The following is a 17,610-nucleotide window of genomic DNA, read 5'->3' on the forward strand; positions in this document are numbered from 1 at the left end:
CTTCTTGTAGAGGCAGTGGACATTTGTTAAATATTTTGGGTGAAATTCTAACATTTTGTTAGGAAGAATGAGGGGAGGGAATATAAAAAAGGGTACAATTCTAAAACGAGTGCTGAAACAGAGACCTGGGGATATATATTCAACACAAGAAAGCTTTTTGTAGAAGGATAATGCTCTAACATATATTTACTCAGTTTCACATTTATTGTGCAGAGTAAAAAGGATTACAAACATATAGCTCTTCACACAAATCCCTCTCCCAGTCCAGTGAGTGTCTGCTTTTAAGTGCTCAACTAAAACCCCAATTAACTCCCTTCACCTGCATATAATCACAATTAACAGATTCCCTTCTTTCTTTTACAATATAACTTAGATTAACATGCTCAAAGAATATTTCAAAATAAATCAAAATAAAATTCCATATTGGGCACAAAGTTTGTTTTACATTGAGTCGCCCCTCATCCAGCACCTCCAACAAATTTCTTTGCACTCGCATTTCTTTGTGAAACATCCATCTTCAGCATGTCCCCTGTTCAGAATTTCACTCAAAATATTTGACAAATAGAACCCCATGTCCACTGCCTCTACAAGACCCAGCTAATGTGCTTTTAACAACCAGTTTTATTTTCTTAGCCTCCCAAGCTAAAGGACATTTCCCATTTTCACCCATCAGAAATATTATGAAACCAGCTGCACTCGAATACCCATCAGCAAGATTAGCATGTGAAGCATCACTAAAAGTTATGAGCTTCATGTTCTTTGGGTCACCCAACGATGGGAACTTTAGGACACATTTTTCCAGATTTAGTTTTTTTCAATGTTTTATTTGCCCTTAAAACACATTCTCAACTTTGATGTTTATCATGCTTAACTCCAGCACATCAAAACTAGCATCAGGCCTAGTCTGAGAGCCCAGTTTAATTGACCCACAAGGCTTTGCAATTGCTCAATCTCAACTTTAGATATATCATTATCTTTCTGTGATGACCTAACACGATTAACCAGGATGGGAGTAACACTCTCTAAATAGGATTGTAATTCAAACTTTTTCCAGACTTATTCTGCTTAATATCTAAACCAATATATTTAAAGGCCCTGCAAGCCTGACTCCCAATTTTAAATTCTGCCTTAAATCTGAAGATATTGCTCAAAATCCACAGTACCACCCCATAAGAAAACAACATGCATCATGAAGATGCCTGAAAGTTTCTCTTTATACCAATAAAAGATGACAGGATCTGCTTTTAGTTGAACACAACCAATTTTCAATAAAACAGATCTCATTGAGAAATACAACACCCTGGAAGCATCATTAAGGCCACAGACACATTTGTTCAGTTTCCATAGTTTTCCTTCTGTATCTGTTACCTCTTTAGGTGGTTTCAGATACACTTCTCTGAAAAGTATCACCTTGCCGAAATGCAGCTTTTTTGTAAATGAATCTACATTCCCAGGAATGTGGCCAAGAGCCAAAACGATTTTCAAGATTGCTTTATCCAGCTGTGGGAGAGTCCACTTTAATATTGGTATCACTCAGTCGCTCTTCAAAATTCCTCGCAACTAACCTCATTTTCACCTTACAAGTCCCATCAGGAAGGACTTTCAGTACAAATCCATCTATGTGACAAGGCTGGCTGTCCCCTATTGGGGACCTCAGAATAAACTCCAAACTCTTTCCAACTCTAATTCCTTATGTTTTGCTTCTCTTATTAGTTTATCCTCAAGATTATTGGCAGCCACTAAAACTTAACGATCATGAGGACTTCTGCTTCTAGTTCTATGCCAAGACTGCTCTCTAGCCTTTGTTTCATTGTGAAATCTATTCAAACGACAGCCTGTATTAGAGCTTTGATGTCTTTTGGAACTACTGCCAAGAAGATCTCCCTTGCACTTTATTGGAGGCTCTTTCTCCAGTAAGTAATCGCTTCCTTATGCGAGAGTCACTTCCTGACCTACTATCGAAACGCGGTGCAAGTTTTCTTACCCTCCACTCTTTCACCCCATGGCTATGGCTTCTTGGCCATCATCTTGAACATTTAACCAATATTTAAACAGGCCTGTAGATTTTCCTGCACGCCCCACAATTGTCACATCCCTCCATTAATCAGAACCCTCTGGAATAGGTCACCAGAGTACTTACTCGAGGCAATTGGCCATTGGATGTGATAGCTCTTTCCTGAGCATCATGATCGGTTTCAACACTATCCAACTCTTGATCTACCTGTGCCTCAGGACCTTCATCACAAAACGCATGAGTATTTAGGTACAAGGTGTCTGTTCCCTCTATCAGCTGCTCAGATTCTGAGATTTTGTAATCAACCCCAATTAATCATGAAGAATGAACCTTAAACGTTTGATTTCCATGCTTGGTAACTACTGTCTTACCATCCTTACCACTAACCTTACCAGGGCCTTTCCATTCCCTATGGCCTTCTCTTTTATAATAGACCAAATCTCCTGAACTACATTCCATCTCAGATAGCCTTAAATCGATGCCTCAGAGCTCTGCGAAATTTCTGAGACCTCAGCCTTGATGAAAGCCAGTCTTCCCTGCATGTAAAGCATTCAATTATGTAGAAAAAAAGGAAACTAATTGTAGTACCTTCTAGAGCAGGAGGACTGTCTCACAGTGCAGAAGGCAATTTGGTATTCCGGCGTAAATCAATTGATAGGGACTATATCCTCCCACTAGCTGAAGTGAATTCTTCGCATGAACTGCCCACGGCCAGGGCAGTTGTCAACTGGCAGTTTGGCTGGTCAGCCAAGTTTTATGTAACATTTCATCCACCACTAATTCCTTTCCCACGACTTGTGATCAATGTCACAGGACTTCATGTCGCGTTTGTAGACATCTTTAAAGCGGAGACGTGGACGGCCGGTGGGTCTGATACCAGTGACGAGCTCGCTGTACAATGTGTCCTTGGGGATCCTGCCATCTTCCAGAAGTACAAGGGGAGAGCCAACTGTGTAACAGCCCCGACAACCAATTTTATCTGCAGCACCTGTGGAAGAGTTTGTCACGCTAGAATTGGCCTTTATAGCCACTTCAGGCGCTGCTTCACAAACCACTGACCACCTCCAGGCACTTACCCATTGTCTCTAGAGACAAGGAGGCCAAAGAAGAAGAAGAAAAATTCCTTTCACAAAACCTATTGCTGAAAAGGACTGTCAGCTACAGTATTCATAACTGTAATGTTAATGTTTTCATACATATCCATGAGCTCATCATTGGCAAATTCCCCTCTATTATCAGTCAGAAACTTAGCTTGTGCCCCAGGTCCAGTCCCTATCCATTTCTCCATAATTTTGTCCTTACTATTTATTATTGTAGAAAGTTTAATTCTAGTTGCTAGGTCTATAAAATGTAGAATGAAAATATTCTCATCTTTGTCCCACACCTTTAAATCCATGGCAACTACCTCGTTAAAGTCATGTGCCAATGGAAGGTTGACAATAGGAGGTGATGGTGTCCGATAGTTTTTTCTTTACAAATTTCACGTTTCACTAATCTCTTCTATTATCCTTGTATACTCTTCAATCACACCTGCATCTATTATTAGGGTTTTTAAGTCTGACAAGGAGGGTGAGCAAATTGCCTGTGCAACTTTAAGACAATTTGTCTTTTACCTCTGATTCGTAACACCTGATGTCATCAACACCTCTCTAACACTCAGACGAGAAATATCAGGTTTTGTTCAGGGGATACACTAATGCCCTGACTGGGTAAATTGCAAATTCACTGGCTTCCCAAAACAATTGTCTTTAGCATGCTCCATATTGAGTTTCATCTGTGCCTTTTTCATTTAGGGCTTACTCAACAGTAATGGTATCTCACGGGAAACTACATCAGTACTGATAAAAATAAAAACAAGAAATGCTGGAACCACTCAGCAGGTCTGGCAGCATCTGTGCAAAGAGGAGCAGAGTTAACGTTTCTTCGGAACTTACAAATATTAAAAATGTCACAGGTTATAAGCAAGTGAGGTGGGGGTGGGGCAAGAGATAAAAAAAGGAGGTGGTGTAGATTGGACAAGGCCACATAGCTGACCAAAAGGTCATGGAGCAAAGGCAAACAATATGTTAATAGTGTGTTGAAAGACAAAGCATTAGTACAGATAGGGTGTTAATGGACTGAATATTGAACAGCAGCAAGTGCAAACATGAAAAAAACAGTGGGTTAGCAAACTAAGATAAAATGAAATAAATGTAAAAAACAGTTAGAAAAAGAGAAAAAGGGATACTAAAAATGAAAGTAAAATGGGGGGCTGTCATGCTCTGAAATTATTGAACTCAATGTTCAGTCCGGCAGGCTGCAGTGTGCCTAATCGGTAGATGAGATGCTGTTCCTCGAGCTTGCGTTGATGTTCACTGGAACACTGCAGCAATCCCAGGAGAGAGATGTGAGCATGAGAGCAGGGGGGGCGGGGGGGGCGGAAGTGTTGAAATGGCAAGCAACCGGAAGCTCAGGGTCCTGCTTGCAGACTGAGCGGAGATGTTCCGCAAAGCGGTCACCCAGTCTGCGCTTGGTCTCCCCAATGTAGAGGAGACCACATTGTGAGCAGCGAATACAGTATACGACATTGAAAGTAGTCCAAGTAAATCGCTGCTTCACCTGAAAGGAGTGTTTGGGGCCTGGGATAGTGAGGAGAGAGGAGGTAAATGGGCAGGTATTACCCCTCCTGCGATTGCAGGGGAAGGTGCCATGGGATGGGGACGAGGTGGTGGGGGTAATGGAGGAGTGGACCAGGGTGTCACGGAGGGAATGATCCCTTCGGAATGCTGACAGGGGAAGGGAGGGGAAGATGCGTTTGGTAGTGGCATCACGCTGGAGGTGGCAGAAATGGCGGAGGATGATCCTTTGGATATGGAGGCTGATGGGGTGGAAAGTGAGGACAAGGAGAACCCTGTCACGGTTCTGGGAGGGAGGGTTCTTGTTTATATTTCAGATTTCCAGCATCCACAGTATTTTGCTTTTATATCAGTACTGAAAGAGTGGCTTACACCAGCTATTTTACATGGGATTACTACTGTCTTCAGTGACTTCAATGTGTTGTCATCACCAAACCTAGAGCTGGTAATACTTTTATACTCCTTAACCTTGCGTCAATCCTCACTAGTGAATCCAGATAACACTATAACTAATCAATTCCACATACTATCAACATACAAGCACTATCCGATACCACACAGTTGAATGAATCCACAACGAACACATCCATCACAGGACAAAAACTCCTTGTGCCTAGTACAATTCGTTCAGATCCACTAGTATCTTCCTCTTCTGCCTCAGAATTTTCTGCGTCATGTTTTATTTCGAAGACTCTGCCCCTCCATTAGGGTAGTTCATTGCATAATGATATTTTGAGTTACATCTGAAGCATGTAATAACTGGTCCTTGGGCATTCCTGGGATTCATTCGCTTTTGATTGCTATTCCAACCCTGTCTTCCACTGTAATATTCAGACCTGCTAAAAGGTGTTTTCATCCTCATTCCTCCTATCTTTAACTCTTCCATTGTACTTATGCCTGCTTCCAGTACCTGGATTATTTCTAAATCTTGTAAAGATGGAGTCCTCCATTCTTGGTGTCACTGCAGAGTGTCCGGCTTGTTCTACCAGGACTACAGGAAATGAGTGTTTCCCCAGGAATTTTTTTTTTTTAATACCACAGACATTTGGTCCAACAAGAAGAAGTCTTTGTACAAGAACCAAACCCCAGTTAGAACCAGGAGCCTGTCCCTATCACAATCTAGCAATTTAAATAAAAGCAACATACTGCAGATGCTGGAAATCTGAAATAAAAACAAGAAATGCTGGAACCACTCAGCAGGTCTGGCAGCATCTGTGGAAAGAGAAGCAGAGTTAACGTTTCTTCGGAACTGACAAATATTAAAAATGTCACAGGTTATAAGCAAGTGAGGTGGGGGTGGGGCAAGAGATAACAAAGGAGAAGGTGTAGATTGGACAAGGCCACATAGCTGACCAAAAGGTCATGGAGCAAAGGCAAACAATATGTTAATAGTGTGTTGAAAGACAAAGCATTAGTACAGAATAGGTGTTAACAGACTGAATATTGAACAGCAGCAAGTGCAAACATGAAAAAAAAGCCAATACTGAACCAGGGATCTCCAAATTGAATTTTCTTAATCTTTTATACAGTCTGTCAAAGTCCATGATATATTCCTCCATTGAATAACCATCTGTTTTCCAAAATCAAAGTCTGACCATGCCTCATTTGCATTAAATAGGTCATCTTTCTTGTAAATTTCATCCAAGAATTCTAACAGAAGATCCAACCCTTCATCAGTATCAATCTGATGAGTATCCAGTTCAGAAAACACTACTTCAGATTTTACTCTTGGTAGGAAGTGACAAAGCCAAGGCCATACCTTGTTTCCTTTTTGGTAGAAATGTAACCCATGTCCATATATCCACTTCATTCTTCCACTGGTCATATGGTTCAGACTCTGAAAACACCAGAGGGTAATCATACCCTGACAATTTGCACTTGCTTTCTGCCATATTTTTCACAATGCCCCTTGAGACTTTAGTTTTCTATCCAAATTTTTTTTTCTCGTATTTTCCAACCTTCAGCAAACATCCTCTGCTGCCATGTTCAATTTTGTTGCAGAAGGATAAGTCTGGAGCCTATAGTTTACTCTGTTTTAGATTTATTGTGCAGAGTAAAAAGGATTACAAACATATAGCTCTTCACACAAATCCCTCTCCCAGTCCCAGTGAGTGTCTGCTTTTAAGTGCTCAACTAAAACCCCAATTAACTCCCTTCACCTGCTTATAATCACACAATTAACAATATATGTGCACAACTTGTTGAAGGTGGCAAAGCAGTTTGAGAAAGTGGTTTAAAAAGACACACAGGCTCCTGGGCTTTATAAATAGAGGCAGTGAGTAAAAAAAGAAAGGAGATTATGACAAACCTTCACAAAACAGTGGTTTGGCCTAATCTGGATTATTGTGTTCAATTCTAGGCACTTTAGGAAGGATGTGAAGGTTTGGGAAGAAAGGGTGCAAAAAAGATTTAGAACATATAGAACATAGAACATACAGCACAGAACAGGCCCTTCGGCCCACAATGTTGTGCCGATCCTTTGTCCTCTGTCAAGGACAATTTAATCTATACCCCATCATTCTCCTTTATCCATATACCTATCCAAAAGCCTTTTGAAAGTCCCTAAAGTTTCTGACTCAACAACTTCCCCGGGCAAGGCATTCCATGCCTCGACCACTCTCTGGGTAAAGAACCTTCCCCTGACATCCCCCTTATATCTCCCACCCTTCACCTTAAATTTATGACCCCTTGTAACGCTTTGCTCCACCCGGGGAAAAAGTTTCTGACTGTCTACCCTATCTATTCCCCTGATCATCTTATAAACCTCTATCATGTCACCCCTCATCCTTCTCCTTTCTAATGAGAAGAGGCCTAGAATGTTCAGCCTTTCCTCGTAAGACTTATTCTCCATTCCAGGCAACATCCTGGTAAATCTCCTCTGCACCCTCTCCAAGGCTTCCACATCCTTCCTAAAATGAGGCGACCAGAACTGCACACAGTACTCCAAATGAGGCAAGAATTTCCAAGAATTGTTCCAGGGATGAGGAACTTCAGTTATCTGGACAGATTGGAGAAGCTGGGGTTGTTCTTCTTAGAGAAGTTTGAGAGATTTGATCGAGGTATTCAAAATGATGAGGGGTCTGGACAAAGTAGATAGGGAGAGACTGCTCTCATTGGTGGAAGGGTCAAGAACCAGAGAACACCAATTTAAGATGATTGGCAAAAGAGCCAATGGTGACATGAGGAAAAACTTTATGCTGTAAGAGGTTTGGATGTGGAATGCATGCCTGTCTGAATCTGCCTCCATCACACTATTGTAGCTTTTAACAAGGAATTAGAAAAGCACCTGAAGAGAGAAGATTAGCAGGGCTACAGGGAGAGGGTGGGGGAGTGGGACTAGCTGAGTTGTCTTGCAGACAGCCTTCACGGATACTTTGGGCTGAACGGCTACCTTCTGTGCTGTAACCATTCTATGATTAGTGTCATACCTCTGAATGTAGAGAAAGGTTTCGGATCATTCCCCTGAATCATTCCAAACTATATGCAATATGAATATTTGACAGCACTAGTGAGTGTGTGTGTGTAAATATATATATCCAGGTTTATTTCTTTTGGGAATGCAAACATTGATGTTGAATATTTGCATGATGGAGCTCACCTCCTGCTTCACAGTGTTCTTGCTGTTTAATGGAAATGTTCATTGGGCAGGAATTCACACTGAACTGTTTATTATTATTTTTTGTTACTCCAACACGTAGCCTATAAAAAATGTAGTGATGGAGTCTGTGCACAGTACTCTCTCTGTCCTGGTGCTGTTCATTTTGGAGGAAATCCAGCTTTTTTCGTTTCTTGCCATACGCTGAAATCTGGCAGTCAGTGATTTCAGTTAGAAACACAGCAATATGTCTGATCTGAAAAGAAGGGGCGAGAGGAAAAAAATCATACATTGGAAAGTTACAGTTTAAGTGATTCGATTGCTGAGGTTGCCCTGAATATCCCAGTGTGCAGGGATGTAAGGAATACAGAGAGAGCTGGATAATATACCTAGTGTATTAATTGGCCAAAGTCCCTTACTCCGTCATCAGCTTAACTACAACATCCCTTGTGATAAGGGCCATTAATTCTTGCAAACTCGATACATAGCCTTAGTGTCCGATGGCTCAGTGAACCAACACACAACCAACCGTAAAGCTGAATTATACATACAAGGAAATTATGAAGTTGTGCTCCTGATCAGTGCTGCGCTAGCTGATTAAAGTCAGGGTAAGTTAGTTTCCGCTCCCCTAGGCTAGAAAGGGGAGGAAAAGGATCAACCCAGGTTCCCATATCTGATTGTAATCCAATGATCTCTGTTGCTAAGCAAATGTGTGGTTATTGGGTGAGGGCAGAATTTTGCTCAGCTATGATCTTCCCATGGTCAAATATCCTGCCAGCACTCAGTATCTAGTTTTGACTGTGAGGTATGAGCTGAGAAGGTTGTTGGTGACTTGGAATGGACCCTATCAGTGTCTTCAGGAGAGGAGAGAAAATTAGGCAAAAATATTCTGTTTGCAACAGATGTTTTTTAGTACTTTATTTAAATTGAAAAACGAATTTCTCATCATCTGTAAGGTTTACTTATCTGGGTAAACTATAGTGAACAGTAGGTGAATTGGATTGTGAAGTATGTACAATCAGGTACACAGGTGGTTGTGTATAGTTAATTAGTGCTCTGTATAAAGAGTTTAAGTCTCTCCTTGGTGAGTGGGAGCAGGCTGAGCAGAAAAAGCAGCGTTGAGGCTTAAGGCCAGTTATCATGATTGGCAGAAAGGTGGCTTGAGGTTAGTTTTTTTCATATTTGGTCAGAATGTGGTAACTCCATCCTGTTTAATAATTGGGGCACAGTTTTGCTATTGATTTACTGTTTATTTAAAATATGCTTTTTTTCATTCCCTGATTCTCCTAAAGGCACTATTTTATGCTGGTGTAAAGTTCCACTGGCACTGGGCATATTCTGGCACCTCACCCAAACAGCCATTCTTCACATATGAGCACAGACATTGGAGTATTGGAGAGATGTTGGGTATATCACAGATTGTTAGGCTGAGGAGTGTGGCTAAATCAGGGAGTGTTGCAGTGAGAAATGTGAGTATATCAAATGTTACATTGAGGGATGTGATATATTTGGCTGGCGCTAACAGACAAGATGGACACCAAGCATGGCCAGTTCAAGGAAGTGTTTATTTATGTCATGACATCATGATGTCATTATGTTATCACATCATTGACATCCAAGTGTCTTCTTTTGGTGCACTTTTGCTGATTGCTGTGAACGCCAATCCTTGAGAGGCAGGTTCTGCCACAAGTACCACACATGAAGCTGCCAAGTGTGCTGTGAGTTGTTTTTGGCATTGGTGCCTGTTGCCAAGCTGCTGTAGCCACTGGCCATTGTGGTATTTAAGTCCACAGGATCTATCACTTTCCTCTTTCGCCAGCTAGTGACTCCCAGGTGCGATAGTCAACATTTTGGGCCTTCATGTCACGCTTGCAAGCATCCTTGAAGTGGAGCTTTGGGCACCCCACTGGTCCTCTAACCCTGGCTACTTCAGCATACAGAAGGTCCTTGGGTATGCGACCGTCTTCCTCCTGCGGACGTGTTCGATCCACCCAAAGCCATCTCTGTTTGATTAGTCCCAACACACTATTATATTAGCATATTATACAAATACATTACGCTGCTTCCCCTTTTGAAAGAAAAGTATTTTTCTCTAAAATGATTTAAATTTACAAATCAAGTTTAATAACTACTTTACGAAGCCTTTTTAATCTCCTTACAGGTTTTGCTATAGAGTCAGGTTTGGACTGCTTGGTTTAGGTTCAGAATTGGTACTTCAGACATTGGTGCCTGAACTGGTTCAAACTTTGACATGAGCTCATGATCAAGCAGATCGGGGTCATGTTTTGGTTCATCCCTTGCTGGGATCATGTGATCTACATGGATACGGTTGACCATGACCACAATTGTAAAGGAGCTTTAGGCGGCTAATTTCTATAGCTTTGACAGTACATTTACTAACCAGTGATTCTTAATCACTGTCTAGATCAGGCAATAAACAAAATCTCTAGCTTTGGATTTCATACTGACTATTACTGTGTGTTCAGTATGGAGTTCTGCCAAAATCCTATTTCTCAGAGAACTAGGTACTATCACTCTATGACCCCACTTAATGCAGTCCTGTTCACATGACAATTCATTGCGATGACTGTTGAACGGTTTCAGTTCCTCGTCTGTACAAGGTCAAATTTTGTGCAATCTTTCAATGACTCTTTTCAACCCTGAGTCTTTGAGTTTCAGGTGCAATTTCAGTCGCAATGATGGAAAGTCATCGTTTACTACTCCTATTGTGAAGATTGCACTTTCACAGCCTACTTCTGAGTCTTCATGCAGCAAACACTACAGTGCGTCATTGATAGCATTCTCTTTTGAACTGTGATATTTGATGTTGTAGTTGTACTGTAAGAGGAGTACTGCACACCACTGCATCCTTGACGTTGCCATGGTCGGTATTGCAGACTTCGGTTCCAGAATAGCTACTAGGAGTTTATGATCTGTTACTGGTGTAAAGTTTCTACCCAACAAAACCTGGTGAAGCTTTTTGATTCTGAAGCTGATTCCTAGTTCTTTCTTTTTCTTTCTGTGCGTAGTTGCATTCACGCTTGATCAGGGTACGTGACTCTTCTCTTGACCATTATCCATAACATGACCACTGCTCCAACTCCATAGTTTGAAGCGTGAAATGCTAGCTTCAGGTCACGACTTGTGTCGTAATGAATGAGTAGTGCATTATTGGTCAAACTTCTCTTACATACATCATAAGGACATTGTGCTTTGGAAAATACCCATTTCACATGTTTATTCAACAACTCATGTTGCAAGCTCAGGCAGAACTTGTGAGTAGTATTGAATCATGCATAGAGGCATGGAGTCATAGAGTCACTTATGGCACAGAAGGAGGCCATTTGGCCCATCAAATCCATGCCGGCTCTCCGTAGAGCAATCCTGTCAGTCCCATTCCCCCACTCTATCCCCATAGCCATGCAAGTTTATTTCTTTCATCCAATTTGCTTCTGACATCATTGACTGTCTCTACCTCCATCATCCTTGTAGGTAACAAGTTCCAGGTCATTATCACTTGCTGCATAAAAAAGTTCTTTCGCACAACCCCTCTGCATCTCTTGCCCAAAACCTTCAATCTGTGTCCCCTGGTCCTTGTACTATGAGCCAACTATAAGCCTTTGTCTGCCTTATCATAAACCTGCCAAAATCTTGCACACTTCTATCAAATCTCCCCTCAATCTCCTTTGCTCCAAGGAGAACAACTCCAGCTTCGCCAAACTAACCTTGCATCTAAAATCCCTCATCCCCTGAACCATTTTGGTAAACCTCCTCTGCATCTTCTCAAGAATCCCCACATCCATCTTAAAGTTTGGTGACCACAACTGGACACAATACTCTAGTTGTTGCCTAACTAGATCTTTATAAAAGGTATAGCATAACTTACCTGCTTTTGTACTCAATACCTCCATTTATTAAGCCCACATGTTTTCCCAACCACTCTCTCAATATGTCCTGCCACCTTCAAAAATCTATGCAAATGCACCCTGAGGTCCTTCTGTCCCTGCACACTCTTTAGAACTGTGCCATTAAGTCTATATGATCTTTCCCGATCCCTTCTGCCAAAATGCATTACCTCACACTTCTCTGTATTAAATTCCATTTGCCACTTGTCTGCCCATTCGGCTAGCCTACCTATGTCCTGTTGCAGTCGATTTATATCATCCTCACTGTTCGCCACTCCTCCAAGTTTGGTATTATTGACAAATTTTAAAATGTTACTCTCTATTCCAATATCTAAGTCATTTATATATATTAAAAAAACAGTGGTCCCAGCTCTGACCCTTGGGCAAAACCACTGTCTATCATCCTCCAGTCTGAAAAATAACCATTTACAACAACTCACTATTTTCTGTCCTTCAGCCATTTTTTTAAATCAAAGCTGACACTGACCCTCCTATTTCATGAACCTGAATTTTGTTGACCAGCCTGTCATGTGGTACTTTGTCAAAAGCTTTCTTAAAATCTATATTGACAACATCAATTGCATTCCCTTCATCAAACCTCTTTGTTACATCATCAAAAGATTGAACTGGATTAGTTAAGCATGATCTGCCTTTCACAAATGCATGCTGGATATCCTTAATTAGCTCAAAACTCTCCAAGTGCCATTGAGATTTTTCCTCTGATTATTCTTTCTAAAACCTTACCCATCATTGATGTTAGACTGACTGTCCTGTAGTTACTTGGACTGTCTTTACTTGTTTCTTGAATAAGGGTGTCACATTTTCCACTCTCCAATCCTCTGGCCCCTTCCTCCTTCGGTACTTCTCAAAGATACAGTGGCTGGTGTAGGATACATCATAGTGTTGCAATGTGGGATATTTCCCTCCCCCCACCAAGACATAAATAACTGAATAAGTGAAATGTATTAATTTTCAAATTGTTCATTCTTCAATATTTTATTGCCCAATAGTTTATATTAATTAATTGTGGTTTGTTTTCAGACGCTGCCATGGACGGCGAACAGAATTAAATCTGGTAAGCATCTTTCACAACTATTACACAGTGTGTTCAATTAACATGCCTAATTGCAGCCAGATGTGATATTGGTGAACTGTGGGCATGTCAACGAGATCTGTACATGTTGGTGAAATATCTACTGGGTGTTAGTGAGATGTTTGTGGTACTGGTAAGCTGTTTATAGCATCAGCAGTGTTCAGTGAATCCATGTGCTGTACCTTTTTAATGTGTGACTGACATTCCAACTCAGCACCATAAAAAGGACATATGCCCAAATTAGCCAGCCACTAGATGCATGGGAACACCACCACCTGCAAGTTCCCCTCCAAGCCACACACTGGCCTGACTTGGAACTATATCGCTGTTCCTTCACTGTCTCTTGGTCTAAATCATGAAACTTCCTTCCTAACAGCACTGTGGGTGTACCTACACCTGATGGACTGCCCTGGTTCATGAAGGCACCTCACCATCACCTTCTCAAAGGCAATTAGGGATGGGCAATAAATGCTGGCCTTGCCAGTGACGTTTACATCCAATGAAAGAATAAAACAAATTCACTGGCACGTAAATATTAAATTGTGAAATTTACAAAGCAAGACAGAGCTATATGGACCAGGATATCCACACTACAACAATCGCCCAAGCCCCCACCCTGCCTCTCCATCTTCTGAAGGTGCTAACTCTTGCTGGATTCTACAGACACCAACATCTCCTCCACCCAGAATATCTGTATACAGAATTAGATGTTAGATTTGCACTCCTCCACTCATGGCCTCTTCACCATCCCTGATGTTAATCACTCTGCCATTAATGGCTGTACCATCAACTGCCAAGGCCCTAAGCTCTGGAATTCTCTCCCTAAATCTCTCCAATTCTCTTCCTTTTTTTTCTCCTTTAAGACATTTCTTAAAACTTACCTCTTTGACCAAGCTTTTAGTCATGTGCCCTAATAACTCCTCATGTGACTGAGTATCAAATTTTGTTTTATACACCCTGTGAAGCCGCTTGGGATCCTTTATTATGTTAAAGGTGCTATATAAGTACAAGTTGATGATGAAGAAGAAGAAAAATGGACCAATTAGACCCTTAGACTGAGAACTTCCTCAAAGCAACTCCAGTTAGATGTAACTGTAATTGGTGAACTTTGCGTCGTACTTCTCAGGGAAGTGTGGTAAATTCTTGTAGATGTCTTCTGTCTAACGTTGGTTCCATTTTATTCCAATTTGAGCAATGATTACTGTGAGGGTGGGGCTGTTTCTTAGTCAAATGACTGACTAGACTATTGGAGCATAATCAAGCATCTTGGCACTCAGACATGTGGCATACTAGGGACAGGGAAATTAACTATGGTCTTTGCTCCTGATTACTTTCTAGTAATTTTAACCTACCAGCAAGTACGAATGTGGATGTTAGGTGGGGACAAGATCAGGTTCAGCTGTGATGGCCCAAACTGTAAAATATCTTGCTAATATTTGCTATCTAAACTCAGACATGAAAAACGGTTACTTAAGTGGGATATTGGAAGGCTACTGATCCTGGTGAGACCCAACCTTAGCATGAACCAGTGTGTTCAGAAGAGGAGGAGGGGAGAAAATTGACTAAAAAGGAGGAAGGAATAAAAGGTCAGGTGCTTACACAACTAGGAAAAGAGGGAAAGTGAGTGAATGAGAGCGAGAAACAGTTAGGACTATATTACTATTCGATCACCCATGAGGTTTTAGAAAGGAAGTCAAGTCCCAGTCTAGTCTACATTTGAAGTGAGATTAGAGGCCGGGGTATGAAGTGGTTGACTCTTAAATGCCCTCTGAAATGGGCACTCAGTTGTATCTAACCGCTACAAAGTCAATAAGGAATGAAACCGGACAGACCACCTGTCATCGACTGGAAACGACAACGGCAAACCCACCTCTGTCGACCCTGGAAAATCCTCCTTACTAACATCTGGGGGCTTGTGCCAAAGTTGGGAGAGCTGTCCCACAGACTAATCAAGCAACAGCCTGACAGAGTCATACTCACGGAATCATACCTTACAGACAATGTCCCAGACACTGCCATCACCATCCCCTGGTATGTCCTGTCCCACCGGCAGGACAGACCCAGCAGAGGTGGCGGCACAGTGGTATACAGTCGGGAGCGAGTTGGCCTGGGAGTCCTCAACATCGACTCCAGACCTCATGAAGTCTCATGGCATCAGGTCAAACATGGGCAAGGTAACGTCCTACTGATTACCACCTACTGCACCCCCTCAGCTGATCAATTAGTACTCCTCCATATTGAACAGCACTTGGAGGAAGCACTGTGAGGGCAAGGGCACAGAATGTACTCTGGGTGGGGAACTTCAACGCCCATCATCAAGAGTGGTTCGGTAGCACCACTACTGACCGAGCTGGCCGAGTCCTAAAGGACATAGCTGCCAGACTGGGTCTGCAGCAGGTGGTGAGGGAACCAACAGGAGGGAAAAATATACTTGACCTCGTCCTCACCAAACTGCCTGCCGCGGATGCATCTGTCCATGGCAGTATTGGTATGAGTGACCACTGCACAGTCCTTATGGAGACAGAGTCCCGTCTTCACATTGAGGATACCCACTATTGTGTTGTGTGGCACTACCACCGTGCTAAATGGGATAGATTTCAAACAGATCTAGCAATGCAAAACTGGGCAACCACGAGCCGCTGTGGGCCATCAGCAGCAGCAGAATTGTACTCAACCACAATCTGTAATCTCAAGGCCCAGCATATCCCCCACTCTACCATTACCATCAAGCCAGGAGACAAACCCCGGTTCAGTGAAGAGCACAGGAGGGCATGCTAGGAGCAGCACCGGGCATACCTCAAAATGAGGTGACATCCTGGTGAAGCTACAACCCAGGACTACTTACGTGCCAAACAGCGTATGCAGCATGCGATAGACAGAGCTAAGCGATCCTGTAAGCAACGGATCAGATCTAAGATCTGCAGTCCTGCTACAACCAGTCGTGAACGGTGGTGGACAATTAAACAATTAACTGGAGGAGGTGGCTCCACAAATATCCCCATCCTCAATGATGGGGGAGCCCAGCACATCTGTTGCAAAAGATAAGGCTGACGTATTTGCAACAACTTTCGGCCAGAAGTGCTAAATTGGTAATCCATCTTGGCCTCCTTCTGAAGTCCCCAGCATCACAGGTGCCAGGCTTCAGCCAATTCGATTCACTTTGCATGATATCAAGAAATGACTGAAGGCACTGGATACTACAAAGGGTATGGGCCCTGACAACATTCTGGCAATAGTACTGAAGACCTGTGCTCCAGAACTTGCTGCCCCCCTAGCCAAGCTGTTCCAGTACAGCTGCAACACTGGCATCTACCCAGCAATGTGGAAATTTTTTCCCCAAAATATACTTAATTCATAAAAGTCTGTAAAAAAAAAAAAAATTACATAGTAGTTCCAAGTTGACATTCCAGAAAGTGTAAAAGAAATCAGTTTTCTTCAATACAGAATGTGAGTTGCCTCACAACCCTTCCATTCCATTTTACATGCAATGTACATTTGCATTACACAGCAAAATCATATTTTGGTGCTTACAGCCCAAGGGATTTTACACAGGTTCCAGCCCCTCAGTTCACTATGGCGGGAGGACCTTACACAGTGGTCTTTCCCCATTGAGCCTTTGCAGCAACTGCCCCAAGCTTTAGTGCGTCCCTCAACACTTTGTTCTGGACCTTGGAATGTGGCAGTCTGCAACCATCGGTCGTGGACAACTCTTTGCACTGGAAGATCAGCAAGTTTCGGGCAGTAAAAGAGCGTGTTTCACCGAGTTGATAGTCCTCCAGCAGCAGTTGATGTTTATCTCGGTGTGCGTCCCTGGAAACAGCATGTAGAGCACAGACTCCTGCGTTACAGAGCTGCTTGCGATGAACCTTGACAAAAACTACTGCATCTCTTTCCACACCTGCTTTGCAAAGGCACATTCCAGAAGGAGTTGGGCAACAATCTCTTCCCCACCACAGCCACCTCGAGGTCAGCGTGCAGAGGGGGTGAGATTCCAGGTATGCGGGAAAGATCTGATGGGGAGGGCCCTTCTCGCCACCAGCCAAGCTACGTCTTGGTGCTTGTTTGAAAGTTCTGGTGATGAGGCATTCTGCCAAATGACCATGGTAATCTGCTCGGGGAACCATCCAACAGGATCCACCATCTCCTTTTCCCATAGGGTCTTGAGGACATTCCGTGCAGACCACAGCCTGATGGATTGGTGGTCAAAGGTATTTTTCTGCACAAGCTTTTCCACGAAGGATAGGTGGTTAGGCACGGTCCAACTGAATGGAGCGTTCCGCGGCAATGTGGCCAGACCCATCCTTTGCAATACCAGGGACAGATAGAACCTCAGCACATAGTGACACTTGGTGTTTGTGTACTGGGGCGCTCTGCACAGCTTGATGTAG

General features: G+C 42.5%; 1 protein-coding gene across 7 annotated transcripts in view; it reads left to right on the top strand.

The window, feature by feature from the left end:
- The window catches only part of stard8 (StAR related lipid transfer domain containing 8), a 204,340-nt gene that overhangs the window by 66,514 nt on the left and 120,216 nt on the right, over nucleotides 1-17,610 (top strand). For 5 of the 7 annotated variants that reach the window (XM_068047466.1, XM_068047464.1, XM_068047469.1 and 2 more), the window contains 2 exons: nucleotides 9,517-9,693; nucleotides 13,171-13,204. In XM_068047466.1, coding sequence (XP_067903567.1) covers nucleotides 9,517-9,693; nucleotides 13,171-13,204 — 211 coding nt within the window. The remainder of the gene's footprint in view (nucleotides 1-9,516; nucleotides 9,694-13,170; nucleotides 13,205-17,610) is intronic. The other 2 variants (XM_068047470.1, XM_068047471.1) reach the window with 1 other exon arrangement.

The sequence above is a fragment of the Heterodontus francisci genome, chromosome 15, assembly GCF_036365525.1.
Source record: "Heterodontus francisci isolate sHetFra1 chromosome 15, sHetFra1.hap1, whole genome shotgun sequence".
Taxonomy (NCBI): Eukaryota; Metazoa; Chordata; class Chondrichthyes; order Heterodontiformes; family Heterodontidae; genus Heterodontus; species Heterodontus francisci.